This window comes from Phacochoerus africanus, chromosome 3, assembly GCF_016906955.1.
Source record: "Phacochoerus africanus isolate WHEZ1 chromosome 3, ROS_Pafr_v1, whole genome shotgun sequence".
NCBI classification, from domain to species: domain Eukaryota; kingdom Metazoa; phylum Chordata; class Mammalia; order Artiodactyla; family Suidae; genus Phacochoerus; species Phacochoerus africanus.
Genome location: NC_062546.1, coordinates 98601682 through 98629461, shown reverse-complemented (window position 1 = coordinate 98629461; position 27780 = coordinate 98601682). Strand labels below are relative to the sequence as shown.

The 27780-nt window shown below is 49.4% G+C and overlaps 1 protein-coding gene across 7 annotated transcripts in view; it reads right to left on the bottom strand.

Annotated features, from left to right (window-relative positions):
• The window catches only part of ARHGEF10 (Rho guanine nucleotide exchange factor 10), a 96826-nt gene that overhangs the window by 47141 nt on the left and 21905 nt on the right, over window positions 1-27780 (bottom strand). For 6 of the 7 annotated variants that reach the window (XM_047772236.1, XM_047772231.1, XM_047772234.1 and 3 more), the window contains 12 exons: window positions 26701-26919; window positions 25769-26056; window positions 24740-24803; window positions 21355-21431; window positions 19393-19449; window positions 15932-16095; window positions 13558-13674; window positions 10803-10917; window positions 7936-8042; window positions 3622-3699; window positions 3184-3363; window positions 1234-1350 (listed from right to left, as the gene is read on the bottom strand). In XM_047772236.1, coding sequence (XP_047628192.1) covers window positions 1234-1350; window positions 3184-3363; window positions 3622-3699; window positions 7936-8042; window positions 10803-10917; window positions 13558-13674; window positions 15932-16095; window positions 19393-19449; window positions 21355-21431; window positions 24740-24803; window positions 25769-26056; window positions 26701-26919 — 1583 coding nt within the window. The remainder of the gene's footprint in view (window positions 1-1233; window positions 1351-3183; window positions 3364-3621; window positions 3700-7935; window positions 8043-10802; window positions 10918-13557; window positions 13675-15931; window positions 16096-19392; window positions 19450-21354; window positions 21432-24739; window positions 24804-25768; window positions 26057-26700; window positions 26920-27780) is intronic. The other variant, XM_047772237.1, reaches the window with a different exon arrangement.

The following is a 27780-nucleotide window of genomic DNA, read 5'->3' as shown; positions in this document are numbered from 1 at the left end:
ACAGCTCACGGCAACACCGGATCCTTAACCTACTGAGTGAGGCCAGGGATCAAACCTGCAACCTCATGGTTCCCAGTCAGAATCATTTCTGTTCCATGATGGGAATTCCTATGAGCTAATTTCAATACCCTAAGAAGCGAATGAGTTTCTCAGATCCTATAAGTGCCAAAAAAGTGCAATTATCAAAAAGAAAAATGACAGAATCCCCAAGCGGAGTGGCGCGGGCCCTTAAAGGGCCTTGCCCTGCCTCCAGTGGACTGCCTGGGTGGCTTGTTCTGCAGGGGGCCATGGATTTGTCCTGAGTCTATGAAGACTCAGGACAGGGTGGGGCGTGCGTGTCCAGAAACAGGCTTTGGCCCCAGGTTTTATAATGCAAACTGGAGCCTCACATGGGAGGAGGAGACTAGGCCCAGTGGACGAGGGTGTGAGCGGATTTCAATGTGGTTCTTCTTGCGGCAAGCCTTCCTGGTGAGTGGACGTCACAGTCTGGGACAGGTGTCACCCATTCAGTCCAGGGGGAGGTTTCAAGGCCAGCCACCCCTGAGAGGGTGGGGAGCCCCCACCTGATGTCAGAGGAGGGCCAGACGCCGGACTCCCACCATCTGGTATGGGCTCGGCCTTCAAGGTCTGCTGATAGCTCTGACTCAAAGAGGCCAAGGAGCCCCAAGCCAGACTCCAAGCACCACGTCCCGTTATTCCTCATCTTAGGCTGAAGGATGGGGACCAAAAGCCACTTGCTGGGGTCTGACCTTCACTTTCCAACTGTCTCCCCATCTGGCTACCCACTTTGAAGGATGTGCAAATAAAGGTTTTTTTCAAAAAGCTTGGAGTTCCCATTGTGGCTCAAAGGGTTAAGAACCTGACATGCTGCCTGTAAGGATGTGGGTTTGAACCCGGGCCTCGCTCAGTGGGTTAAGGATCCTGCGTCGATGTGGTTGCGGTGCAGGTGAGCAGCTGCAGCTCTGATTTGACCCCTAGCCTGGGAACTTCCATATGCCTCGTGTACGGCTATAAAAAGAAAAAAAGAAAAAAAAAAAAGCTATGTTACTGCTAAACATTCATCTTTATTTCTACCATGGATCCAATACCTAGGGTCCTGTTGGTGGTAAAATCTTTACAAGTAACACACATTTAACAGGAATATTTGATAAGATTTTCCTATGATGTATTTTGACACAGAATCTGTTATTGGAGAGTGTTAAAACCCCTCAAGTCTTTAATAAAAGTGCTTACCTTTAAAAATTCAAGAAAAGCAGGTTTCGTAGCACATGTTTTCTTAAGGATTGCCACCGCTGTGCTAAAATTATTCACATATTCACTATAGGCATCCAGCACCATGGATTTAGAAAACTGAAACAGGAGGAAATTGAGAAATATAAATAATGTGTAGAGTCCAAATGCTACTTTTCCGAGCTTAAAATAAAAGACTGAAACCGGCACTAATCATAACCCCTCAGTCACAGCGGTGTTTTCATTAGATAAACTTTATTATGACTGTGTGTGATTATTTTTTCCTTTACGCAAACTTGTTAAGAATTTTTAACTGGATGGCTGATCTTGTTTTGCTGACCCCAATGCTCTTTAAGGCCTCCCTTCCCAAACCCATGGCAGTTTTGGGGGTTCAGTGAAGAAAGGTTCCTACCACAGATGTACACAGACGGTGATTACAGACATCCTTCTTTCCTTCCCTGACAACCAGCACTCTGTGCACTTCACCCCGAGACAGGATGTCCTGCACCTCAGTAGGTGGAGGTCCTGTATCCAGACCTCAACAACCCCTAGAAACAGCCCTCCAGGCTGAGGAGCAACATCACATACATAGGTTCACTGTCTTATTTTCCTAGAGGCACAAGGGACTCAAGGGTCAGAAACATCTGCCTCACTCTCTGAGATCAATCTTCTAAGATGCCACATATTCTTGAGGCTGGACATCGACACCCATCAGTAGACAAAGTGGGTCACCACTTAGAAGAAATGCTTTCATCTATATTATATTTCTGAGAAATATAGTATCTAAAGATCCCTGAAATAATCTGAAAGATCCCTGAAAGGGGTTATGCAAATTAATTTTAGTAAGAACTGTTTCCATGTTATGTTCAAAGCATAATTTATGTACCTTATCTCATTCAGCACACAAACATACAGAAAAAGGCTTCGTATATCCTATTAGAGCACCCCTTAATGGTCTAATGAACACTTAAATGTTTTTTATAGGGAGTTCCCGGTGTGGTGCAGCAGAAACAAATCCCACTAGTATCCATGAGGATGCAGCTTTGATCCCTGGCTTCGCTCAGTGGGTCAGGGATCCAGCATTGTGTAGTTTGCAGACTTAGCCTGGATCCCGAGTTGCTGTGGCTGTGGCATAAGCTGGCAGCTGTAGCTCCAATTCAACCCCTAGCCTAGGAACTTCCATATGCCACGGGTACGGCCCTAAAAAGAAAAAAAAAAAAGTTTTTATATATCCTATTAGAGCACCTCTTCAAGTATATGAACACTCAAACATTTTTAAGCTCTCAGCCCCCTGATGTCATTGTCTTCAATCAATTATAGAATCCATGTTGCTTTATCCATCTCTGCTGCCTCTGGACAGGAAACCAGCCAATCACAGTGTGGATGATGCATAAATGGGCCAATGACAAGCAGCTCAGTACTGCCCAGTGCCCAGGCTCAGGGCCGACACGGCTCCTGCCGCGAAGGCTGTGGTGCCTGCTCGAATCCCACCACATCCTGGGCCGCCACAGGGCCCGGTGATCACATCACAGAACCCGAGGCAGGGTGCCAAGGTCATGGGAGAAACAGGAGGCTATTTTCCCGCAAGGCATTTCCCGCGGTTCCTGGAGGGCGAGCCCCTGTGAGGGCACCAATCTGACAACCTTACGACATCGTTCACAAGCAAAGCCCTGGCTCAGCAACAAAAGGCGTCCTCCAACTGCCTGTGGCGTACCCGAAACCAACAGTGCGGTTTCGGGTGAACCTTCCCCGTAAGCCTCTGGATGCTTCTCTCGATATTCCTCCCCCACCCCACACCCATGCAGAGCCTCCCAACTTCAGACCCGCCTGCACAGGCAGCTCAGCAGTGTCTGCAGTGTCCCGGGGATCCTGCTGCAGGACACTGGCCCTAAGGCACCCGCAGAAGAAGGGCAGGGGCACCCACAGACCCTCCAGGTGTGGCGGCTCCGTTACCGAGGCTACGAAGACGTCTCCAATCATCTCCACGGAGTCCCACTCAGCCACACGGCTGGCCAGTGCGATCTGGAACAAGCAGTGGCACTGCAGCACCTCCTTAACCCGGTAGAACACGGTCCGCAGCTTCCTCTCGCTCAGGACCCTGGGCTCCATCTCAGACAGAGGTTTCTCGTATTGCTGAGAAACAGAAACAAGGACGGCACTGGCTTTTCTCGGGAAGCACGAGAGAACAGGGGACACCGTTACTCTACGTCAGAACAAACCGCCTGACTTCTGATGTCAATGTACAGGCACCTCTCAAATTCTTTTAAGAATTCTGCAAATTTGAGTATTTTATGGTTCGTAAATATACATAAACATATACGTATGTAACAAAAATATATCTATAAAAAAGTCTCATAAAACACACCCATTACGTTCACGACATTTAGGTACCTCCAATATCCTCTTAAGGGCATCCACGTAGTTCTTTTCACTGTCGACAATCGAACCCAGAATATACCTTCTTACGACCTGGTGGGAATTTGAAAACACAACAGCTGAAAACTGCCTCAGAAAACACAACAGATAAATTTCACCTCTACATTGAGGCTTGGTAAGTTTTTGTTTTCAAGACAGTTTTAGACAAATGAAACCTTCCAAGGCCTTAAAATATTTTAGATAGTGTATTAACTAACCACCTTTTTGGGCACAAAACATACTTCCCCCATCACTCCAATTATTTTATTTTTCTAAACCTCAAATTATAAACTATATACTATGGCAGCACAATTAAATTATGGCATTAATAACAATTTCATCCACTTACCCAGCAACAATGAAGTGAATTAACTGACTGCATTTCACATGCCCAGCATGGAACTGCATGGTATTTCACAGACACATTAAGTATTTAAAAAAAAAAAAAAAAACCAAAACAGTTCCAGTCTTGACTCAAAGAGTGCTATCAGTAACACTGATTTAAAATCATTATTCCAAAGTTAGAAGAGAAACGGAGTTCCCATTGTGGCCCAGTGGTTAGCGAACACAACTAGCATCCATGAGGATGCAGGTTCCAACCCTGGCCTCACTCGGTGGGTTGAGGATCCGTCATTGCCATGAGCTGTGGTGCAGGTTAAAGATGCAGCTCAGATCTGGCCTTGCTGCAGCTGTGGTGGAGGCCAGCAGCTGTAGCTCTGATTTGACCCCTAGCCTGGGAACTCCACATGCCATGGGTATGGCCCTAAAAAGACAAAAAGACAAAAATAAATAAATAAAATAAAATAAATAAAACGTTAGCTACCAAAAAAAAAAAAAAAAAGTTAGAAAAGAAACAAGAAGATTTGGAAGGTGAAGGTTATGGTTTTGTCCTGAGGCCCTTCCCGCCTTGAGGCGAGGAGACAGGGAGCAGTCACCAAGGTCACTTCCAAGTACAGAGCTCCTAAGGGGTTGAGATGCTTGTTTTGCCAACAGTGAGGTCACCTCTGAGGTTTGCTTTGTGTTACTGGAGCACAAGTTTCTGGCCCTAAGATGACTGTTAAAGGCCAGTGACCATTCTTGGCACTTCTGTCAGGCTTACACACAGTTTGGCAAGTTGTTCTTGCCAATAACGGGAAAAGAGAGCACATAGATGACAGTAAGGTTGCTCCCACCCCACACCCACAGGCACCGGCCTGGCGGCAGTGCAGACTCAATCCAGGATCCACGACGCCACCTGGTGGAAAAGGGACAATGTTCCATGGGGACGCCTCTGGTTGGTCACCACTGCGTCAACAAGGTGCAAAGACGTGAACCAGAGCTGTTCCGCTCACAAAATGATGGCAAAAACCAGCCCTTCTAGGGTGCTTAAAGAGGAAAGTCATGTATTCAAAATGCAGGTGTGTGTGGCTTCAGAGAAGTGCCGGGCCAGGCAACCCGCCCCCCGGGGGCTGACTCCAGCCCACAGACCTCCCCCAACTCTAAAACGAGGGTGAACCCCCAACTGAGACATCCCCAAACTGCAAGTGGTCAAATTCAGGTCAGCCTTCTTCCCAAACCCAGATGCCCAAACACTGACTAAAGTCTGGAGCCAGAATTATTTGGGGAATTGGGAGGGGTCTAATCTAGCTATTAGATATTTTTTTAAGTCCTGAGATGATATAATGTACCAGGTCAAAGGGCCTAGAACTGGTATTAAGACAACTGAAAACTACAAAATAAAACCCCAAATTCTGGAGTTCCCGACGTGGCTCAGCAGAAACAAATCTGACTCGCACTCACGAGGACATAGGTTTGATCCCTGGCCTTGCTCAGTGGGTTAAGGATCTGGTGTTACCGTGAGCCATGGTATATGTCGCAGATGCAGCTCAGATCCTGCATGGCTGTTGCTGTGGCTGTGGCATAGGCCAGTGGCTAGAGCTCCAATGTGACCCCTCCACATGCCGCGGATGCAGCCTTAAAAAGACAAAAAATAAAACAAAATCCCAAATCTTGCCCGCAGGTTGGCCCCCAGTTAAACTCGGGGCATGAACAACATGCCTCAGGCTTCCTGGGACCCCAACCACAGCCCACGAGGGGAACTCAGCCCTGGGACAGGCTTCCTATGAAGCCACGGGAACCAGCAGGAAGGCGCCAGGGCTGAGAGGGTGATTAGTGCCAAGGTCCTGGGGTCAGAGGAGGGGGCCACTGCCTGGACAAAGGGCAGAGGGCAAAGGCCATAGGCCAGGCCGTGTCCTTCAGTATCAATGCTACTTTTCAAGTAAATGACAACCAAGAAATAAAGGAGGATTTCTATTTCTTTTTTTCTCCCACAGGGCATGAAAAGAATGCTCCATATCCAGCATTTACCATGACATTATGTTACCTTACTTCAGTGTTGGAAGAAAAAATAATTAAAGAGCTTCCACACCTGGGTGTAACTTTTTAAGAGAAAGATCCCACAGAGAACAAGCAGTGAATCGTGGAGGTAAGAAAGCAAGCTGGGAAGCAAGCACAGAAACCAAAATACACGTCTTCTGCTGTTGTAACCCGGCCATCCTGTGCTTAGTGCTGAGGACGTGTGCAAAACACCAGGCGAAGCCTATCACACATGTCACATTAGTGTCCTGTCGCATCATGAGGATGACACTGCAGAAACATCCTTGTGTTACAGAGAAGGGTGTCGCTCAGGAATTGTGGGCCTGGAGTCAGAACCAGCCTTGTGAGAAGCCTTGCAACATGTCACCCCCTCAGCCCTGAGGGGACAAAAACAGACTGGTGGGTGTGTGCATCTGTTAAGACTCCAGGCTCAAAATACCTTTCCCCTCTGTCTCTTGGCCAACCCTCAAGACCCCTCACCTCCTCCAGGTCCCAATCTGGACCAGATGCCAAGCAGCCACTGAGCCCCAGTCCACCCTGCAGGCCTGCCTCCTGCCGTGTCCAGCCCCTCCCTATCATCCGAGAGAAGGGCTCAAGTCCCAGGGCCTCGAGATCGGCCAGAGCCCCAGGTGGCCAAACGATCCCAGCCAGAACCCCCCTTTCCAACAAGGTAGGTAAGCTGGGAGCATGGACAGTGAGCAGAGGGCAGCGGAGATGGGTCTCTGCTCCTAGAAAACTGGCAATGCAGCAACATTTCCACACAGGAGCACGCACGAAGCAGGGCTTTGGTCAGAGACCCAAGTGGGACCTGGACCTGCCATATTCTCCACACGATGCCCACCCCCCAATACAGAGCCCCAGGCCTGGATGTTCCCTGTGGACCCACACTCCGCAGGGTCATGCAAGGTGGCACATACAGCCTGTTGGACGTGTCCCGCCCCCCGAGCAGGAGTCCGGCCCCTCACCATCCAGCGCCGACAATGTAGACCCTCCACTTCCCTCTCACGTGCCAGCTTCCCATCCTGTCCTGACAGAGTATTAACAGCCCCAGGCAGCCTTTCCAGTGCAGCTCATCATCTTAGGCTCTGAACTTACTGGGAAGCATTTCTGTGTGGTTCTGTCTGCATCCGTTATCTATGCGTGTATGTAGTGGGTATTACACGTGCTTCTACCATCCAGCTCATCTGCCTATCACCTACCTACCTATGTCTATGGGGCTACTGTTCTGCCTGCATTGGTGTGTACGTGTGTACATGGCAGGTTCTACACATGCATCTAACCATCTAGCTCATCTGCCTATTACCTGCCTATCTATCTACATCTCTGGGGCTATATCATCTCCTTCTATCACCTGCCTGTCACCTCTCTCAGTCTCCAAGAATCGCATGAGGTTGCCCACGAAGGAAAAACAAATCACATCCCACCCAAACCATCGACCCCTCCCCTCAGGCCCTTGTTCCTGAAGTTTTCCTTGCCTTTTACCCAAAGATAATCAAATGGAAACCACTGCATTTTTCCCCTCTGCTACCTGTTTACAGAGATTAAGAACTTCATTTATATTTGGCTGCTTCATTAGTTGTTGGAGTCTGTATTCTAATCTCTTACTGAGGTGCCATGTACACACACACTTCACACTCTCATGGCCAGTCTCTGTAAAGTTGTCCCATCAACAGGGCCTGGTTCACAGAGGATGAACACATTCCATGCATGTTCATAATTACTCAAGGTACTTAAGGACGGGGATGTGGAGCCAGGCCCCAGCTGCTGACCAGGCCTGAGGCCCGCCGCTGGGTTAACCCTTCCCTTGCTGGCCCAGGGGAGGTGGGTGGAGGAGGCCAGGTGGGGCAGTGACAGGGCGTCTGTAGCAGCAGATCATTCCCAGCCAGCATAGCCTCCCGGTTACAGAAACACCAGGTACCAGCCCGCACAGCCTACCTGCTGCTGAGATAAACCGTCCGGCATCGGGGTCAGGACAGCCTCCGGGTGTCTGCAGTCTACATCAATGAACAAGCTCTGCTCCTCTTCCAGGCAGGATCTGTGATCTTAAAGGAAGACACAACGTGCTAGCTTGACCCTGCAGTAGTATGTTCATACATCACCTCACAGCAAAGCTGGCCGTCAAATCAAGGCCTTGGGTAGACTTCTCAGTTCTACACAATTCCTTGCCACCCAGTGATGAGTCAGGTCTTAACAAACCCAAGAAAATACCCCCCCACAGGAGGAATGCAGTGTTTGCTGATATTCGTAATTTTTCAGTACTTGAAGTCTAACTTTAAAAGGCAGAGGGGTCATCTGAATAGCTAGATGGCAAAGTAGAAACACATATTTCAACTTTTAATCTATAAAATATCGATATCAGAAACAAAGAAAGGCAGCTACAAAGAGCTAAGAACACTCAGTCGGTGAAAACTAAATGAGATGGAGTCACGTCCTGAACTTGCTGCCTTTGTCACTACAGATCTGGAAAAGCACAACTTCCCCCAAATCGAACATTTTAGACAAAACTAAATTCATTTCTAAAAACTGAGATGCAGCTAAATAGTCTAAAGAATCCACAAAACAGCTAGAAACCAGAAAGCACAGAGATTTCTAGGTAATTTTTTAGAGATTATCTGATTATCTAATTCAAAAACACAAAACCCTAGTGGAAAAAAAAATGTCTACGGAACTTTTAAAAGCCTACAGTGGGTGCGCACCTGTCAGAACGGCCAAATCTAGACACTGACCATGGCACATGCCGGGTGTGGAGCCACAGGAACTCTCAGAATCACTGCTGTGGGAGAGCAGAGAGGTGCCACCACCTGGGAACACAGTTGGGCTGTTTCTTATAAAGATGGATACACGCTCACCCTATGATCCAGTGACCATGCCCCGCTGTATTCACCCAGAGGAGCTGCAAACTTCTGACCATGTGAAAACCAGCACACAGTTATTTACAACAGCTTTATTCACAATAACTGCCAAAACATGGAAGCAGCCAAGATATCCTTCAGCAGGTGAATGGATAAACTGGCCCATCTAGACACAGAATGTTTTTCAGCTAGAAAGAAATGAGGTTTTGGAGTTCCCATCATGGCTCAGTGGTCAATGAACCCAACTAGCATCCACAAGGACATGGTTCGATCTCTGGCCTCACTCAGGATCCGGCATTGCCGTGAGCTGTGGTGTAAGTTGCAAACGCGGCTCAGATTCCGAGTTGCTGTGGCTCTGGCGTAGGCTGGTGGTTATAGCTCCTATTCGAACCCTAGCATGGGAACCTCTATATGCCGCCAGTGAGGCCCTAAAAGACAAAAAGACAAAAAAAAGAAATGAGGTTTCAAGTCATGAAAAGACACAGAGGAAATTAAATGCATGTTACCTACTAAGTGAGAGGAGCCAATCTGAAAAGGCTACAGACTGTATGATTCCAACTCTAAGATATTTGGGAGAAGCAAAACCATGGAGATAGTAAAACAATCAATGGTTGCCAGGGGTTGAGCACAGAGGGTTTTAGGACAGTGACACTACTCTGTGTGTGTGTGGGGGGGTGGTACATGGGAAATCTCTGTACTTTTCACTACATTTTGCTATGAACTTAAAACTATTCTTAAAAAAAATCACTACATTTTGCTATGAACTTAAAACTATTCTAAAAAAATAATCTTAAAAAAAAAACACAACAGGACATTCCAGTGTCCAGACCCCTCCCTCAGAGATTCATCAATGGTCTAAGAGGTGGTGGGCGAGGCACATGCTATTTTTAGAAGCTCCTGGATGTTCCTGGGAACTTCCAGAGCCAGGAGCCAGAATTCAGTCCAGTCTTCCCACTTCACAGTGTAGGAAACTAAGGCTGCAGAGCTTCGGGGTGCATGTAAGGGACTCTCCCCACCCAGACTAGGGACGATCCTCTGCCGCTCTGCTCACTTGTCCCCCAGATCCAGCTTCCAGCCACCCTGAGCATCCAGTCCTTGGACCTCGTTAGCCTGTGACCCTATTCCGGGGTTTCAGGTAGGCCTGAGTTGGCATTAGTCCCCAGAATCCGGGGACCCAAACCCCAGCCTCTGCACCTGTTGGGCTCTGCCCCTGTGCCCTACCAAGAAGGGTCCCCCTCAGGGGCCTGACCTGGCTGCCAGCTCCCATGGAGCACACACTTTATCCAAGCCCACAGCTCTGTCCTGTGGGAAGAGGCCGAGGGCTCTGCAAAGAAGTGACCTCTTTAAAGGCTCCCTGACTAGGTCCAAGTCACAGGGGCCACTCTGCCATGTAACCCCCACCTACCTGCATAACTAGGTATCTCCTAACTCATCAGTGCACAGAAACGCTCTGATACAGGATAGTCCTTGGCTTGTGACTCATTGCCAATGTGAACAGACCTGAGAGGCTCTTTCTGACACACAGGCTACTGCTGCCCTGAGTGAAACAGGTCACAAAATCTGAAAGTTCTGATCTCACTCCCAACTGTCTCTCCCAGCACAAAGGTCCCTGAAGTCCCTGCTCAGAGCCTGACAGCTTGACTCCAGTCTGGGACAGGCGGTAAAGGCCCAGGAGAGCCCAGGCACTGTGAACACACCTGTGGTTCTGTCCTGCTAGGAGCAGCCCTGCTGAGAACTGGGGGTGTTAGGGGAGGGCAAGCCCACCCTGGGGGGAAGCCACAGACCACTCAGCAGCTGAGAGGAGCTGGTTAAAGGAGAGTGAGACCCACCACCTCTCCCTTGGCCCAGAGAGCACACCTGTGCCCTGGGAGGGGAGGCTGGGCTGGGGGATGAGCAGGTGCTGCACCCGAGGCCAGATGGCCAGCATTGGAGCTGGAGGCGCCCGCACACCTGCAGAGACGAAGGACTTGGTCCTGATGAAAGAGCGGCCCCGCTTCACCGCGGCCTTCGTCTTCTCCAGCCCATCCTTGGTCCCCTCCCGAGCTGCCTTCATGAGCTTCTGCATCTGCGGAAAGGGGAGCACAGTGAGGGGTGGACGACTCCAGGAAAGCCACTTGCTGCTTGTAATCCATTTTAAAAGAATACTGTCAAGTAGTTTGGTCTTGAAATGTCATCTGAAATTGGCTTTTTGATCTGGGAGGCCTTTCTTGGCTGTTGTGAGAGTGTGTGTGTGCGTCAGGGGTGGTTTGGGGCTGTTTTGTTTTGGTTTTGCTGGTTAAAAAAAAAAGAAGAAGAAGAAGGAAAATAAACTTTCAAAACAGAGCCCTTCCTTAACACAGTTTTAAGTCTCCAGCTATGTTTAAAAGTCGGTCTTCATTTTTATCACAAACGTTTGCAATGAGCCTTGTAGAAGTTTGAGAAACTAAAGCCGCACTTGTTCAAGGGTTCCCTGAGGATAAAGCACTTAGGCAGGAAACAGCGGAGCCACCAGTGGGAGACCCCAGGGCCTGCTCAGCCCTGGACACTCCCCACCCTGCCTCTGAGCCCCAGGGAGCCCAGTCCAACAGCTCACGGCCCTTCTTGTGGATGATCACATGGACCTGGCCAGGAGTCACTGTGCCCAATGGAATGGCCAGGTGGAGTTAAGAGCCAGATATAGACAGAGGGATGCCCACATAAGAGATGGGCACACCCCTTCCTCCACAGATGTTAAAGAATCAGGTCTACTGCCCACCACAGGGGGCTCCTTCCTTCTGGTTTCCTCAAGCCAGGGACCCAGCCTAATTCTCAGACTGGCCATGAGCCCCCAAAACTTCCAATGACGAGTTTTGGCATTTTACCCACACTTCCCACCCCTGGAACACTAACGTCTGAGTACCAGCCATCACATACCAAGTGACCGATGGCCCAGAGCAAACTCACTGGCCTCGCAGGAAACAAACCAACCCTCTGTCTGTCTACACTGCCTGCCTCCCCGTCCTCCTGCAGGTACCGCCCAGGGATGGGGGGTTCCAGTATCTTTACAGGTACCTCCAGCGTTCAGCCTGACTCCCTCACTGGCCTCTACATCCCACTTGGGCCTCCAGGGCCGCCGCCCAGTGGTCCAGACTCAGTGAGCAGCCTGGACGCCAGAGCCAAGCCCTTGGCCGTCTATCCCACGAGGAGCCCAGGCTGCTGTCGGGCACTCGCGACTCCAGCCCTGAGCGTTTTGACAATTCCTCGACATCCCCAGCCTTGGGCTGCCTTCCCGAGGAGACGCAACTAGGCCACCGCTCAGCTCAACGGAAACCAAACCAGTGACCCTCCCAGGCTGGATCCCGACTCCCTCATCCACTAGCCCACCACCACCCCGCTCCACCAGCTCAATCACCACAAAGCCACTTGGGCACCGACCTCTGCATACCTCCAACCAACCCATCCATGTCCTGCTGACCACCCTGGATGGTGACCCGCCATCCCCTTCTCCACGGCCGCTACTGTCGTCTTCACTCTGCGCATGTGCCCTGCCTAGCAGGCTGTCAGGCAGCCCTACTGAGCTTCCTCCCCCAACAACCACCCCAGGTCCCAGCCTTTGCACCCTAGGACTGTAGCCCGAGCCCGTGCAGGCTGCCCCCAGAGTGAGGAACAGCGAGTCGGCCAGGGAGCCTGATGGACACCAGGTTTCAGGGAGGGGAATGGCTGCCCAAGACACCCGGCCAGCCAGCAGCCCAGCAGCCCAGCAGCATGCCCAGCCACCTGGCCCTTCCTGCAGCTCTGCCCCTTCCCAGAAACGGGAGTGCTCAGCCGGCCCCATGACCTCACCCCTGCACTGGCTACCACCTTGCCATCCTGCCATCTCACCTGTGCTTATTCCCACCTCTTCTGCTGGCCTGGCCTCCCACACACGACTCCCCGGATGACCCAGCCCTGGGCTCCCCACAAACCCCCACTGGACTCCTAGCTACCCCAGTGACCTGTGGCCTACTTCCTAAGGAGAGGCCCTGATTCCTAGGGCTTTGCTCCTGCACCGGAAAGCATGAAACCTAGCGATGACATTACAGAAGACATTTCTCAGTGAACACCGACCTCAGGTAAGTGCCATAAACAGGTGTAAACATGTCACAACCCTCAGAAGGATGGCAGACCCAAATGAAGTAACAATTACTTGACAGTGCCCTTTTAAAACACATCTCAAAACAGTGACGCCACCACATCCAGATCCAGCAGTTCTCAACTTGTGGTCCCAGGAGCCCTTCACACTCACAAAAGTCATCCAGAAGTCAAAGGGCTGTGGTTTGCCTGCTTTATCTATATTTACTATATACAGAGGTAAAACTGAGAAAAATGTCGAATTTAGTAATAGTCATTTTTTTAAATAATAAACTTATTGCATTTTACCTTAGGTAGCATATTTATGGAAAAGCACTCTATTTTCCAAAATTTAAAAACTGCATAGTTTTGCATTCTTGGGGAACCTGCGTGGAGACGGCGGCTCCTGAGTGCCAATGGGCGTGGGTCATGCATCAGGAAACCTGGGGAAAAGTCCCCCGTCCACACATGGGGGAAGCAGAGCGACGGGGGACGTGCCCCGCTGGGGTGGCGCCTGGGGTTCCCTGGACCGCACTGTGAGAACCACCGCCCGGCAGGACCGGCCAGCTTGGCAGCTGACTCTCCTCTTGACGGGCCGGCCGGTTCCAGCAGAAGCGTCCAGCGCGAAGCACACTACCTTCAGCTCATGTTTGTGCTTTAGGCGCTGGATCTCCACGGCTCCCACCGTGCTGGCCATCACCTCTCTCATTTTTCTCTCATAGTGCTCCTTTAAACGCGCTAGGTCATGGGAAAGCTACAGCACAAAGAGACACAAGCTTTTCACAAACACGCCCCTCTGGGGACTCCGAGACCAGCTTACGTTGCAGGGACGTCAGCGGCGTCTGGTCCCGGGGCCCCTCGTCCCAGCCCCCCGGCTCTTGGGAAACAGATACAGGGGTGAGTACAACCATCATCAAAAGGCAGACGCGCCTCCAGCTGGGCCACCTTGGTGAGGTCTCTCCACCCAACGAGAGCAGGTCAACGCAGAAAGAAGTCTGTGTGCCGTCGCTGTTCCTTCACGCTTTGGTGAAATTAAAATGATCGAGTGTGTAAAACATGCATAAAATGATTCCTTCATGTCGGCACCAAAGCAGGCGAAACTCGAATCCAAGGTTGTATTGAGGGGCACACTTTGGGGGGGGGCGTGTAGATTTTTAAGGCTCCAAACTATGTAGCTTTTTCTGCGGCCCATGGGGTTGGGGTGAATCGTTCCTCATATGATCACAAACATCTCAAATGTGCAAACTGAAGGCCCACTGCTCCTTAGTGACTGTCTCCCAATGTTAACCCAGACAAAGACACCTTAGCAATTCCTGATAAAATCTGAGACTGCAGGTAAGAGGACTCTTCAAGGACTTCTCGTGATACTTGGGCAGCTTCTGAAATGTGACTTTTCAGACAAGAAAATCCGGGCCTTCTCACAGCACCTTCCCCATCCCGGGAGCTGCCTCACCAGGACGGGAAGCTCATGACCACCTGCCCTCAAGTGGCTCTGGGCTGCCCCGCCCCCTTTCTGCTGCTGGGTCCTCCTCCCCAGACCTGACCCCTCCCCCTGCCTGGCGCTGGAACATGGATCTCGCTGGACAGCAAGGAGGGCTCAGTAACCATGTCCATGGCTCACGGGTTATAGCCTGACCCAGCCCCGTTGGTACATAATACAATAGGCTTGTGGAAGACGAAATTTAGGAGTGTTTTAACCTCCTTTCAAGGCACCACTCTGCTGAAATCAGACCGTAGCGCCATATTTAAAATCTCAGTTTAAACCTAGAATGCTTCACTCGGCCATAACAAGCCAAGTGTCACAGCCATAGCTTCATTCATTGGTTAAGTCTCCACTGCCATAAGTCTGGTGACAGAAGAGGGCTCAGTTCCTGAAAAAATCTTGTTGATAACATTGAGTAGTTGAGTTGACTACCCCAACGTGACAGATTCTTCTTGAGTTTTGTGACATGATCACAGACAGGAGAACATCAAGCTGCCCCTAATAATGTATAACCTACGTGGAGAACACATCTGGGCACATACCAGCCTGGTCACTGGGTATAGGCAGGTGCAGGGGTTACTGATCAATCCCATCATGATAGTGAGGCATTAGATCACAACCGCTGGGCACATGTGGCCCACATCCCAAGGATGCAGAAGGCATTGACGTGGCTCTGTGCAAATCCACCCTTTTAAGAACAGCTGAAACACCCAGCAGCAAAAGCATATTTAGGGTGGCCGGTGACCACTGATCATTGCAAACCTCAGTGGTTGACTTCCCTCAACAAAGCAGCTCTCGGGCCCCCACCCCACACCCACCAGGCCAAGAATTCACGTCTTCAACCTCTGCAGCTTCTCCCTGGACCCTCTGGAGTCTCTGGAGTTTCACACACATGTGCTCCCTTTAAGGAAGGATAATCCTGGGCAGCCCAGGAGCTTTTGTCCTGTAACATCCTTTTAGAACATGTTCTATTTTTATGTCTTCCTGTTTGTGTTGAAAACACTAAGGCTCACAGCATCCAGTAAAGGACAGCAGGCCTGTGCAGCCAGGCCCAGCTCCATCCATACAGGGCACAAACTGCCTTCGGTGTGCACAGCACAGACATCCAGCCAAGAGCTGTTTACTTTCTTAAACTGTTCAAAATAGCAAGCTGCTTAGGGCCTTTAGAGTGATTTGTATAAATTTAATCTTCCAGTCCTGCCAAGATTATGTGAAATAATCTTTTTTTTTTTTTTTTTCTGGCCTTGGCCGCAACAAGCAGAAGTTCCCAGGCCAGGGACCAAACCCTCACCACAGCAGTGACCTGAGCCACAGTGGTGACAACACCAGGTCTTTAACCACTGAACCACCAGGGAACTCCTAGGGATGGCTTTTCTTTTGCCAACACCTCATGCTTTTCTCAAACTACATATCAACAACATCTTAAAAAACAATTGCCTAAATAATACATGAATGAAAATTACATTTCATAGTTTACATGTCAACATGAGACCATTCTAACTCTTAAACGCTCAGACTGGGCACATACTTGCTTTTTGTGGTTGCTGCGCAGGAAGGGCCTGGGGACCCCGTTTCTGCTCTCCGAGTCGCTCTGCTCCTCGTAACTCTCAAATTCACTCGAACTCCATCCGTATTCCAGAGAGCTGTTTCCACCTTCACCTCCATTGTCAACATCATCATAAATCATTTCATCTGAATGCATAAACGTCAAAATGAAATGTGAGCAGCAGAGTTCACCAGCTGTAGTTGTGTGTATGCCTGTCATTCTATCCTGTTGTCAAGAGCTGGGGAGGAAGCATCTCAGAGAAGCTCGGAGGCCCAGAGTCTTAGGTGAGATCCTAGGGAAAGGCGCTGGGGTGACTGGCAGGGTGTCACAAAATTCTGCTAAGTCCCCAGCCCCAGCCACATTCTGAAGACTACCCACTGGGCTATGAGAATCCTCCACAATTATACCAAATAACTACCTGCTTATAGAGAATTTTTTTTCTATTTTTCTTTTAGATAAGTGTATGGAATATAAAAAGATTAGACAGATAATAGATCGCAGGTAGAGATATTCAAATATGGACACCAGTGACGCTTACTGCAGACAACTATAAATTTTGCTTTTGTGCTAAAAATATCCCATACAACCTATAATCTATGACTGTATTTAAATGCCTTCATCACATCAGTCCTTCTGGAATTAGTGATGAGCACATCTGTTTATGCCACCGGATACAATGACAAAGGTGCCGCCTGTCCAGGGGATGACGTACCAGGGCGAACCAGCACAGCTGTCACCTCCAGCAGGGGCACCACTGGACTACGTTCTGCTGGCGTTTGGTTTCTGAGACCCCAGACCACCCCTCTGTACTGGGAAAGGCCGATCAGGGGGGATCAATTATCCCCAAATGCATCTCAAACCTGGTTCTGCAGAAACCAGCCTTCAGTCTCCACCTGATCTGCACCAGCTACTTAAATAACTGCCTGGGGGGGTGTGTGTGCTCATTTTAAGGCCCTGGAGGCCCCAGCATGAGCGCTGGTCTCCCCCACCTAGGACTCTCTGGCAGGGCCTCCCTTAGCTGAGCCCACAGCAGAGCTGGGGGCCTGACAGCATCCAAAAGTGCTGGAGGAATCAATCGATGAACTCCCACTTTTAATTAGCAAGTTTGCTGCAATTTTAAGAGCAGGCCCTCTGTGAGGCTGGCAAAGTCCCTCCTAGCCTAGTCTTTAACACCTCCTGGCCCACAGTGGGATGAGCACAGGGCCCACATCAGTAGTCTGATCCTGTGGGAAACGACAGAGAAACAGCCCAGGCTGAGGACCCCTGAGCTCTGGAGACAATCCTCCCAGGTGAAAATGGGCTTTGGCTTGTTCGCTGGGATACTCTGGATGGGATCTCCCACCACTTCACCTGGAATGTTCAGCATCATGCCTTTTGGGCTCCAAGTTTATGCAAGCACCCTCAGGTGGTCAGAGGGTCAGCCCACTTGCTCACCACGCTTTCCTGCCTCCTAACAGGGTTGGAGCTTTTCCTTCGAAATACAGCAGGAACCAACTCCTCCAAGGTCTACGAGTGGTCAAGCTCCCAACCTCCGTCTGACAGAGCCTGTTTCTCTCTCTCTCTCTTTTTTTTTTTTTGTCTTTTTGCAATTTCTTGGGCCGCTCCCATGGCACATGGAGGTTCACAGGCTAGGGGTCGAGTCGGAGCTGTAGCCACAGGCCTACGCCAGAGCCACAGCAACACGGAATCTGAGCTGCCTCTGCAACCTACACCACAGCTCACAGCAACGCCGGATCCTTAACTCACTGAGCAAGGCCAGGGATAGAACCCGCAACCTCATGGTTCCTAGTCGGATTCGTTAACCATTGAGCCATGAGGGGAACTCCCAGAGGCTATTTCTCTTGTTAAAACCTTAAGATACAGGCACCCCAATGTTCACACCACCATTTACAACAGCCAAGACATGGAAGTAACCTAAGCATCCACTGAGAGAGGAGTGGATAAAGACAGAGTTCCTGCTATGATACAGTGGGTTAAGGAGCCATGGGTTTGATCCCCAGCCTGGCCAAACAGGTTAAAGGATCCAGTGTTGCCACAGTTGTGGCTCCAATTCAATCCTGGCCCAGGAACTTCCATACGCTGTGGGTGTGACCATAAAATTTTAAAAAGAAAAAAGAAAATGTGGTATATGTATATACAGTGGAATACTATTCAGCCATTAAAAAAGAATGAAATAATGCTATTTGTAGCAATGTGGATGGAACTAGAGATTATCATACTAGGTGAAATAAGCCAGAGAAAGACAAGTATCGCATGATATCACTTATATGTGGTATCTTAAAAAGTTATACAAATGAACTTATTCACAAAATAGAAACAGACTTACAGACTTTGAAAGCAAACTTATGGTTACCAAAGGGGAGAAGTGGTTGGTAGGGGATGGACTGGGGGTTTGGGATTGGCACATGCACACTGAGCTCTATGGAATGGATGGTCAATGGGAACCCACTGCATAGCACAGAGAACTCTACTCAGTGTTCTGCAATGACCTATGTGGGAATGGATATGTATGTATAACTGAGTCACTTTGCTGTACAGCAGAAATTAACACTACACTGTAAATCAACTATACTTCAATACAATACAATTAAAAACAAACAAAAAAAGATTTACGAGTTCCCACTGTGGCCCAGCGGAGACAAATCCAACTAGGAACGATGAGGTTGAGGGTCGATCCCTGGCCTCGATTAGTAGGTTAAGGATCCAGCATTGCCGTGAGCTCTGGTGTAGGTCGCAGATGTGGCTCAGATCCCATGTTGCTGTGGCTGTGGTGTAGGCCAGCAGCTGTAGCTCCAATTCGACCCCTAGCCTGAGAATTTCCCTATGCCTCAGGTGAGGCCCTAAAAAGACAAAGGACAAAAAAAAAAAAAAGAAGGGAAAAAAAAAGGTTTATACTTTGGCTGGGTGTGGAAACCTGGGCTGGAACACTTTCCTTCAGCACTTTTGAGAACATTATGCTGCTGTTCCTCCCTGGGTGGCCACGCTCTCTCCCCTGCTGCCGAGATGTCACAATGGGGCTGTGCTCAGTCACGTGAACTGCGTGTGCCTCAGTGCAGACTCATCTGCACTCTGCTTTGAATTCATATTTCTACAATCTGATAACTTCCATCTTTAATTCTAGAAAATCCTCAGTGATTCTTTCCCCCATGTTGTCATATCATTTATTAGGTACATGCTGGCATTTCCAGCTTCCCTGTGTCTTAACTTCCTATTTTTTCACATCTCTAACTCCTTCAGATAGTTTAGGGTAATTGAAAAAATTACCCCCCTCGAGAGTTGTAATATAAACACATGCACGCGTGTGCACATGGGGACACCATAAACTACAGATCGTGACGAGCCCCACATGGGCTGTGGCCCTGGCATGTAAGCTGCACGCTTATACCCAGAGGGAAAAACTGCAGACTCAACTCATAAAACTCGATTCCAGCCCCAAATCAAACCTGGCTCGGAGTCTGAATTTTCTCTTGGCACATCATCATAAATGGCTTCTTCCGGATCTGGAATAAAAGGAAGGGAAACTTTAAAACCTGACCAAGACCCGGGCACGTGGGGGCGGGGGTGGGGGAGGAGTTGGCATTTCCTGGGGCTACAACTTGCTGCAGCTCCTGGAGAAGTTAGTCAGTCATGAGGTGGTGCTTGACCAAAGCCCTAGCCTTAGGGGGTAGGAGGACCACACCCTAATCTGAGCTGCTGTGAAACATCCCCAGTGGGAGTTTTATGGTTTCCAGGCCTGCTTATTCCATTACTTCATGTTCAATTACACAACTGTACAAGATCTTCAAAAACATTTTTAAGTTTATGAAGTTAATGTGTTCTGATAGAAAAAACAAAAGCAGTGTTCAGCCTCTGAAATAGAGGGACAGGAGTTCCTGTTGTGGCTCAGCAGGTTAAGAACCCGACTAGTATCCAGAAGGATGTGCGCTCGATCCCTGACCTCATTCAGTGGGTTAAGGACCCGGCGTTGCCATGAGTTGTGGTGTAGGTCACAGGTGTGGCTCAGATCCCATGTTGCTGGGGCTGTGGTGTAGGCCGGCAGCTGTAGCTCCAATTCGACCCCTAGCCTGGGAACTTCCATATGCCTCAGGTGCAGCCCTAAAAAAGAAAAAGAAAAAGAAAAAAAAAAAAAGCAGAAGGGACCCTCCATGGGCAGATGCTCCCTCTGTTAGGAGATCCTGCAGTAGAGCAATGGGGTTTTTCATTTACATTTTGTAAGAGCTCCGGGCTTAACAGGGAAACCAACCAAACCAGTGTCCTCCACCCTGGAAACCATAAAGGTAACTGGTCACTAAGCAACAGGAGACAAATGAGGTAAATAAATACAGCTTCACTTGTCCTCTGATGTCAACCCACAGTCGTTGTCCCCATGTCCTCAGGGTCAATAGTCCTGTTCTTGTGCTATTGTCAAACTCCCACATTATGCTTGTTGTCCTCTAATAATATTTATTAACTGTGACCACGGTATTTCCACTCCTATTAGGTAATGCGAGAGGCTGCTAGTGTACAGAGCTTACTTTCAAATATATATACATATGTTATTCTAATAATAAAAACAAGTTACGGGAGAAAGTCAGACAAATTCTACTTTGGAAATAAAATGGCATGAGAATAACTAGATGATGGTTTAATCCTATAATGATCCAGAGTTAATAGCCCCCTAGCAGAATCATCTACTTAAACTAAGTTGTTTTGACAATGTCATCATTAAAACCGAAATGAAACATTATAGGAGAGAATTTAATAATTAGGAGATAGTTAAGATGGTTCTACTTTGTAAGTCAATCATACAAAAAAACCATTACAAAGAAATTAGTGAGCCAGTGGATACTAAAAGGGATAATTAGAAAAGCAATCTTTACTTTAAAAAAAAATGTAAAAACAAATCTAGCTAAAATTGGTCCTGCTTTCTAAACTACACGCAGAATAGATCTGGTATGCCATCTGGTCAGTGGGCTGCTTAACCACCCACCACCCCTTCAAAATGGTACCATGGGAGTTCCCTGGGGACCTGGAGGTTAAGGATCCTCCAGCGTGTCACTGCTGTGCTGTGGGTTCCATCCCTGGCCTGGGAACTTGCACGTGCTCCCAGATTCAGCCAAGAAAAAACATCTCATTGGGGATCCCAAGAGAGAATGGCTTGTTAATGGCACTGTCCCCAAATCTCTGTTAGGGCAAAAATCAAAATCTAGACTAGAAAGAAGGGATCAGAAAGAGGAGTGTGCAGGATGCAGAGAGCAGAGGTGATCTGACGGGGGCATGATGGACCCCAGGGCCTGGGCAGGCCTCGGGCATCAGCGCTGGTGTGGGCTCCAGGTAAGTAGATGCCCTTTACATGTCTTAGATCTGATACGGGATGGGGGGCAGCAGCAGAGCCTGACAAGGTGCCCAGCGGCCACAGTACTCACTCTCCATCCAGGCGGTATTGGCCGGATCTGCAGCCCACCGGGCCAGTGCGCTGTCCTCCTTCAGGGCCGGATCCTCACTAGAGAAAGCACATGGGAGCATCGAGCAGGTGAAAACCCATCCAGCATCACGGCCCCCTGTGCTGCTGCATGTGCCATCAGCCCTTTCCCAGGCAGTATATGGGATGTGCCAGGTTCAAGATTTCACCAAGGCTACTTCTAAATTCGTGGTCCATAAGGCCCACCCCACTCAGCACGGCGGACGTGAGGAAAGGTGGTCCCTTCTCCTGGCAGCCCAGCTCAGCCTCCTTTCTCCAAGACTTTGCGGAGGGACCGCCCCAGGCCCCCAAGCAGCCGGGTCGAGGAGATACACCTGAGGGAACAGGTCAGTGGGAGAGAGACACAGGCCCCGAAGGTAACGATACTCATGGCGCACTTTGCAGGGAGAAGCCGCGCGGAGTCAAAGATTGAAGCAGGAGGAAGAGAGCCTGGAACTAGGGATGGTCAGCTGGAGACAAACATGGGACACTCTGCAACCTTAACACGTGGAAAAAAAAGAATCATTGAAATCGAATTACAGGAATATCAGCTGTGCCTCAGTGTAGGTAACAGACAACAGTGACAATGCGGGGCTCAGGCTGGGCATGCAGAAGGAGCCAGGACTCGCCCTCCCACACCTTCTGCAGTGCTCACACATGCTCCAGCCAAGAGTAAGGGTTTGGGTGCCTTGGAAATAGCGACAGGGGCCAGGTTAGGGACACGGCCAGGGAGACACGGGAGGTGAGGCTGCAAAGGTATATTTGGTTGAGGAGAAGGAAAGGGATGAAAAACTAGACCCATATTCTAGGAAAAAGCACTCATCCGTGTTTGTTCGGAAATTAAAATAACCTAATCTTTCAGCCCAGGTTTACTGACGCTCCTGGAACCACATACCCTTCAGAATAATGATCTTGGGCTGAGGAGGGGCTCCATTCATTCGTGGGATTGTCTGTCTGGTCGGTATCCCTCTGCCCCACGGATACTGTAGGAAGCATGACAGCACTAAGGTGTACTTACTGTTCTATTCCCAATGCCTCGCATGAAGCAGGCACTCAATAAATGCTTTGCAAATGAAAAATAGTCATAGACACACCTACCAGGTACCAATCACACTAGCACACTAGGTGGTAAAACTTGGTAGAACCTGGTCAGATAAAATAGACTCTGAATCAAAAAAGGTTACAAGAGACAAAGAAGGACACTATTTATTTATAAAAGATTCAACACAGCAGGAAGATGCAACAATTATAAACACATACACAATCATGAAAGGGTCCTCAAAATACACGAAACTAAGATGGGCAGCACTGGTGGGAGAAGAGGACAGCTCACTGCGACCACCAGGACTTCAGCACAGCACTTCCAATAGCAGACAAACATGCAGGCAGTAGGGGCGGTGGTGGGGGGTCGGAAGCAAAGGATATGACAGCACTACAGACCCACGGGTGGCTATGGGACAGGCCACCCAGCCTCAAGAGCTACCATCATAAACCTCCTAGAAAAAAACAACAAAAAACTTAGGACATGTCATTTGTCACCAGTGATTTACTGAACATGACACCAAAACCACAGACAATAATATGAAAAAAAATAAACTGGACTTCGACAAGATGAAAATCTTTTGTGTATCAAAGGATGCTATCAAGAGTGGAAAGACAACACACAGAAGGAGAAAATATTCCTGAGTCACTTATCTGATGATGGGTTAATATCGACACAATCCAACAACAACAAATCCATTTCAAAAATGGGCAATAGGACTTGAATAACATTTCTCCAAAGAAGACATGCAAATGGCCAATATGCACATGAAAGGATGCTCATCATCTTCAGTCATCAAGGAAACATAAATCAAAACTACCAGGAAACACTGCTTCACACTCAGGAGGATGGCTATGATTTTAAAAAGCGGAAGGTAAGTTTGGGGAGCTGATAGGGAAACTGGAACCCACGTGTGGCTGGTGGGAATGTAAAATGGTGCAGCCGCTGTGGAAAACAGGTAGGTGTAAAAAGTTAACCACTGGATCACTGTGTAACCAGCAATTCCATTCCTGGGTATGAAGCCAAAGGAATTGAGAGCAGAGAGCTGTAGGCCAATGTCTACCCCAGCATCATTCACAGGAGCCAAAAGGTAGAAATGACCACATGCCCACTAGTAGATAAACAAGCACACAAAATGTGTATACACACAATGAGGTATTGCCAAACCTTAAAAAGGAAGGAAATCCCAACACACGCTGCCACATGGATGGACCTTGAGAATATGATGCCAAACACAAAAGGACAAACCTTGTGTGGTTCTGACTATGCGAGTTACCTGGACCAGGCAAGCTCAAAGAGGCAGAATGCAGTACAGAGGTCACAGGAGCTAGGCGGGGGAGCTGTAGGCAGTGGGATAATGGGGAGGATTTCTGTTCAGATGACAAAAAAATTCAAAAGTAGATGATGGCTGTATAACACTGTAAAATATTTAATGCCACTGAATTTTACACTTTCAAGTGGTTAAAATGGCAAATTTTATGGTATGTATTTTTATCACAATTTTTAAATGAGTAATGCAATATATCAAAAGCCAGAGAATGACACACTTTAGGTGAAATATAGCATGGTTCATGAATTATAACTCAGTAAGGCCACTTAAAACCAACCAACAAACACACCTGCCATTCACCTAGCACAATGCTGTGCTAGATGACAGGTGTTTTAAGACTTGGTAAAACCTGGTCTTCACCTCTGAAGAATTCAGTATAGCAGCAGAAAGGGACACAAGAAATAAGAGTGAGAGCACAAAGCAATAAATTAGAACATAGGTGTGTGCACACAGCTCTGGGAGCAGGGAGGAGGAAACTGTATGAAATGAAACATTTAAGCTGGGTTCTGAAGGGTGAGTAGGAGTTTGTCTGGGGGAGGGGATTTTGGTAATTTCAAGCAGATGAAACAGCATTTGTGAAGGCAAGTGGCATGCAAGAAAGATCTATAATGAAATCAGTGTTAAGGATTCTAGATAAACCCTGAGTTTGACAAGAGTAAATCCTTTCCCCATGGGATCCTGAAAATCTTTACAAGGTTAAGCACATGGACCATTTCCCACTGGGGGAAAGGAGTATCACATCATCCTCCTCTATTTGGCCTCGGACTCACAGTTTCTCCATTTCCACAAAGAATAATGTCAATGTCTTACAGAGTCCTGACATTCAGTCTGGGGGGGTCCCTGGGCGAGAGGGCAGAAGACACGGAGGACAGGAAGGCCAGGGTTTGGGGGAGGGCAGGAAGGCCTGGGAATCACTGCATCAACATTTCAGGAAATGGTCAGGAACTCAGAACATCTGTGGAAAATTAGGGGTGATACCTGTTTGTCGGATCCTCAGAACTCAAGGAATTAAACTGGCTGTCTTCTGCTACTTCCTGTGTCTCTGCCAGGAAAGAGGAAAAGTTCATATTGTTTTATACCTGAAAGAAATGTTTAGGACATTGCTTTTTATCCTTAGAGTGGTTTCCTATTTTCCTTTCTTATCGATGAGAGGCTGGGGTACCCAGGGGGGAGGGGTCCAGCGCTGTGATGGGGTGTCGGTTAGAGTCAGGCATTCACCTCCGCCAGTGTTCCTTCCTGCTAAGCAGAGGTGAATCATGACTCCTTAAGCAGCACTCTGTCACAGCGCTGCCACCCGACCACCAGCACCCCAACAATTCCCTCCCTGCAACTCCCCCTGCTGGCTGTTGCTTCTCAAGACACTTCCCTATTCCGCCGCACTTCTGCCTCCTCTCCCAGTTTCTCAGGGTGCCCCCCCAACACACAGAGACACACACAGACACACATAGACATAGACACACATAGACGCAGACACACACAGACACACATAGACACAGACACAGACACACGCAGACACGGACATACATAGACACACAGAGACACAGACACATAGACACACAGAGACACAGACACACACAGACACAAAGACGCACAGACACACACAGACGCTCAGGCACACTCCCCTCCTCCCACATTCCACTCGCTCCCTGAACCGGCCCCAGCTAGTCAGTCTGACCTCAGAGAGTCTATAATCTATGCATCCACGCACCACACGAGAGTGCATGCACACGCACACACACCTTGGATTTAGAACAAGATGTGATAAATGTCACCCAAATGCACAAGGTGCTGGAGCCCTTGAGGGAGGTGGGAGACGGGGAGGCTGATGAGAAAGGGATAACACACTCCAGTCAGAGGAGGCTTCAAAATCCCCGCAAACAACAAGCTCTGAGCCCTTCTTGGACCGTGCTCTTGTCACTGAAGTGACCTGGGGGCCACTTGTGGCCTGGGGGCACAGCCTAGCGACCAGGTGAGGAGCAAGTGCACCCAACCCCGCCTGAGCTCTACCTGCAGGCTCCGTGGGCACATGGGTGACGACAGGGCTGGAGTAGGCGGGCAGCAGGAGTGGTAGGTTGGAGGGCACGGCATAGCCGCAGGGCACCGGCACCAAGTACCCGCTGGGCACATGCGGGGTCGCGCCCTCCTCCTCAGCTCCCGGGTCTGGGGTTGGCGGCAGAGGCGGGTCCTCCTGGAAGGGCGTGATGTCGATGACGGAATAGGGGCTGACCCTCGCTGGGGCCCCAAGCTGAGGCGGTTCCGAGGGCGAGGCCGTGTCTGCTCCTGCCCCGTCTACACCTGAGGATGGAGAGGAGAGCATGGCAAACACGCAGCCATCAGGGGCACCGCCACACCTGGGCTGGGGAGAAGAGGCAATACACCCAGGTGCTGGGGAGACCCCCAGGCCTGGGAGCATGCCCCTGGGGAGCACAGGTGGGGTAGGAACAACCTCGGGGTGGGGGTGCACAGAGCCTGGCTGCACCCTGGATGCCTCCTCCAATGGGGTAAATAGATTAGAAGCCACCACAAGTGGGGGCTGGTTCACCATGCCAAGAGGTGGTGATGGCCAAAGTGAAGAGGTGACCCAGCCAGCCCAGTGGTCAGTAAACAAAACTGCCCAGTCCACCTCCAAGCCTCAAAATGTGCATTAAATTTCTGCATTTCACCTCAAATAGCATGCTTTTGAGTAAATGTTTCATATAAAACAGTGACTATACTGATAAGACTGTTTTTATAAGAAAGCAGCAATACCAGTTCCCTCCAAATATAAAGAGGCAGATGGACACGACTGAAAATCACAGGAAATAGCACAACAAAGAGAACCCCGGCCAAACCTAAATGCTGTAATATCAGCTCACATCACATAAGGGAAACGCCACCTTCCCCAGGACGCTCTACCCGCAAGTGGGCTGACGGCTGCTGGGGGGCGCCCGAGGACATACCTGACCCGGTGGTGGCATGGGTGGTGCAGGTGGAGGTGGCGGGGGCGGGGGCGGGGGCAGCAGTGGTGGCAGGGCCAAGGGTGTCTGCTCCCGCATCCCCTGCCCCAGGGGCGCCAGGCGCTTGTCTGTCTGCTTCTGGAATTTCATCTCCACTGTCAAGATCCAGCTGTTCTCCTTCCTCCTCCTCGTTGTTGTTGGCGTCACACTTTACTTCATTCTCTAAAGTTTAAGAGAACATACATTACAGCTTTAACGACTATTTCGGGCAAAGGACTCTGGAGCTCCTGACAAACAGAAGCCACAAGGCCAAGGACAGCAGCAGGGAGTGGGCACCCAGCCTCCCTGGGGAAGCACTGTCATCAGGCTTTGGGGACAGCCAACAGGACCTGAGGCCACAGCCTGGATGGGAAGGCAAGGCAGAGAGTATAAACACTTAGACTCTGGACTTGGGGCCACATTAGGAAAAAGTCTCTTGGAAACCAGAGTTCCCACTCTGGCTCAGCGGTAATGAACCCAACTAGTCTCCAGGAGGATGCGGGTTTGATCCCTGGGCTAAGGATCTGGTGTTGCCATGAGCTGCGGTGTAGGTCGCAGACGTGGCTTGGATCCTGAGTTGCTGTGGCCTACGCTGGCAGCTGCAGCTCCAATCTGCCCTAGCCAGGGAACTTGCATATGCCACAGGTGCAGCCCTAACAAGGAAAAAAAAAAAAAAAGTAAACCACTGGGAGGGGGGACACGTGGAACTCAGCCATCCCCCAGGCAGAGTGTCATGATCCTGTCTGCTGTTCACCCCCACGGGCACACACCATACATGCAGTAGACCCACGGCTGGGAGCCACTATGTCACCCCAGTCAGGAGAATTCCTTCTAAGACTGCTTTTGGAGGAAGTGAGAAGGATACAGGGATTTGCTGAGACAAGGGGCTTTTACATCACAAACAAAAAGGTCCTTCAAGCAGAGTTCGTCTGAAAGACCAGAACACTACCCCCTGTAATCTCAAGTCACTAAAGGGTCGCTTTCTTTAAAAAAGTTTTTCGAGGGAAAAATGCATACACTGGGATTAAAATGTGCAACAGCACA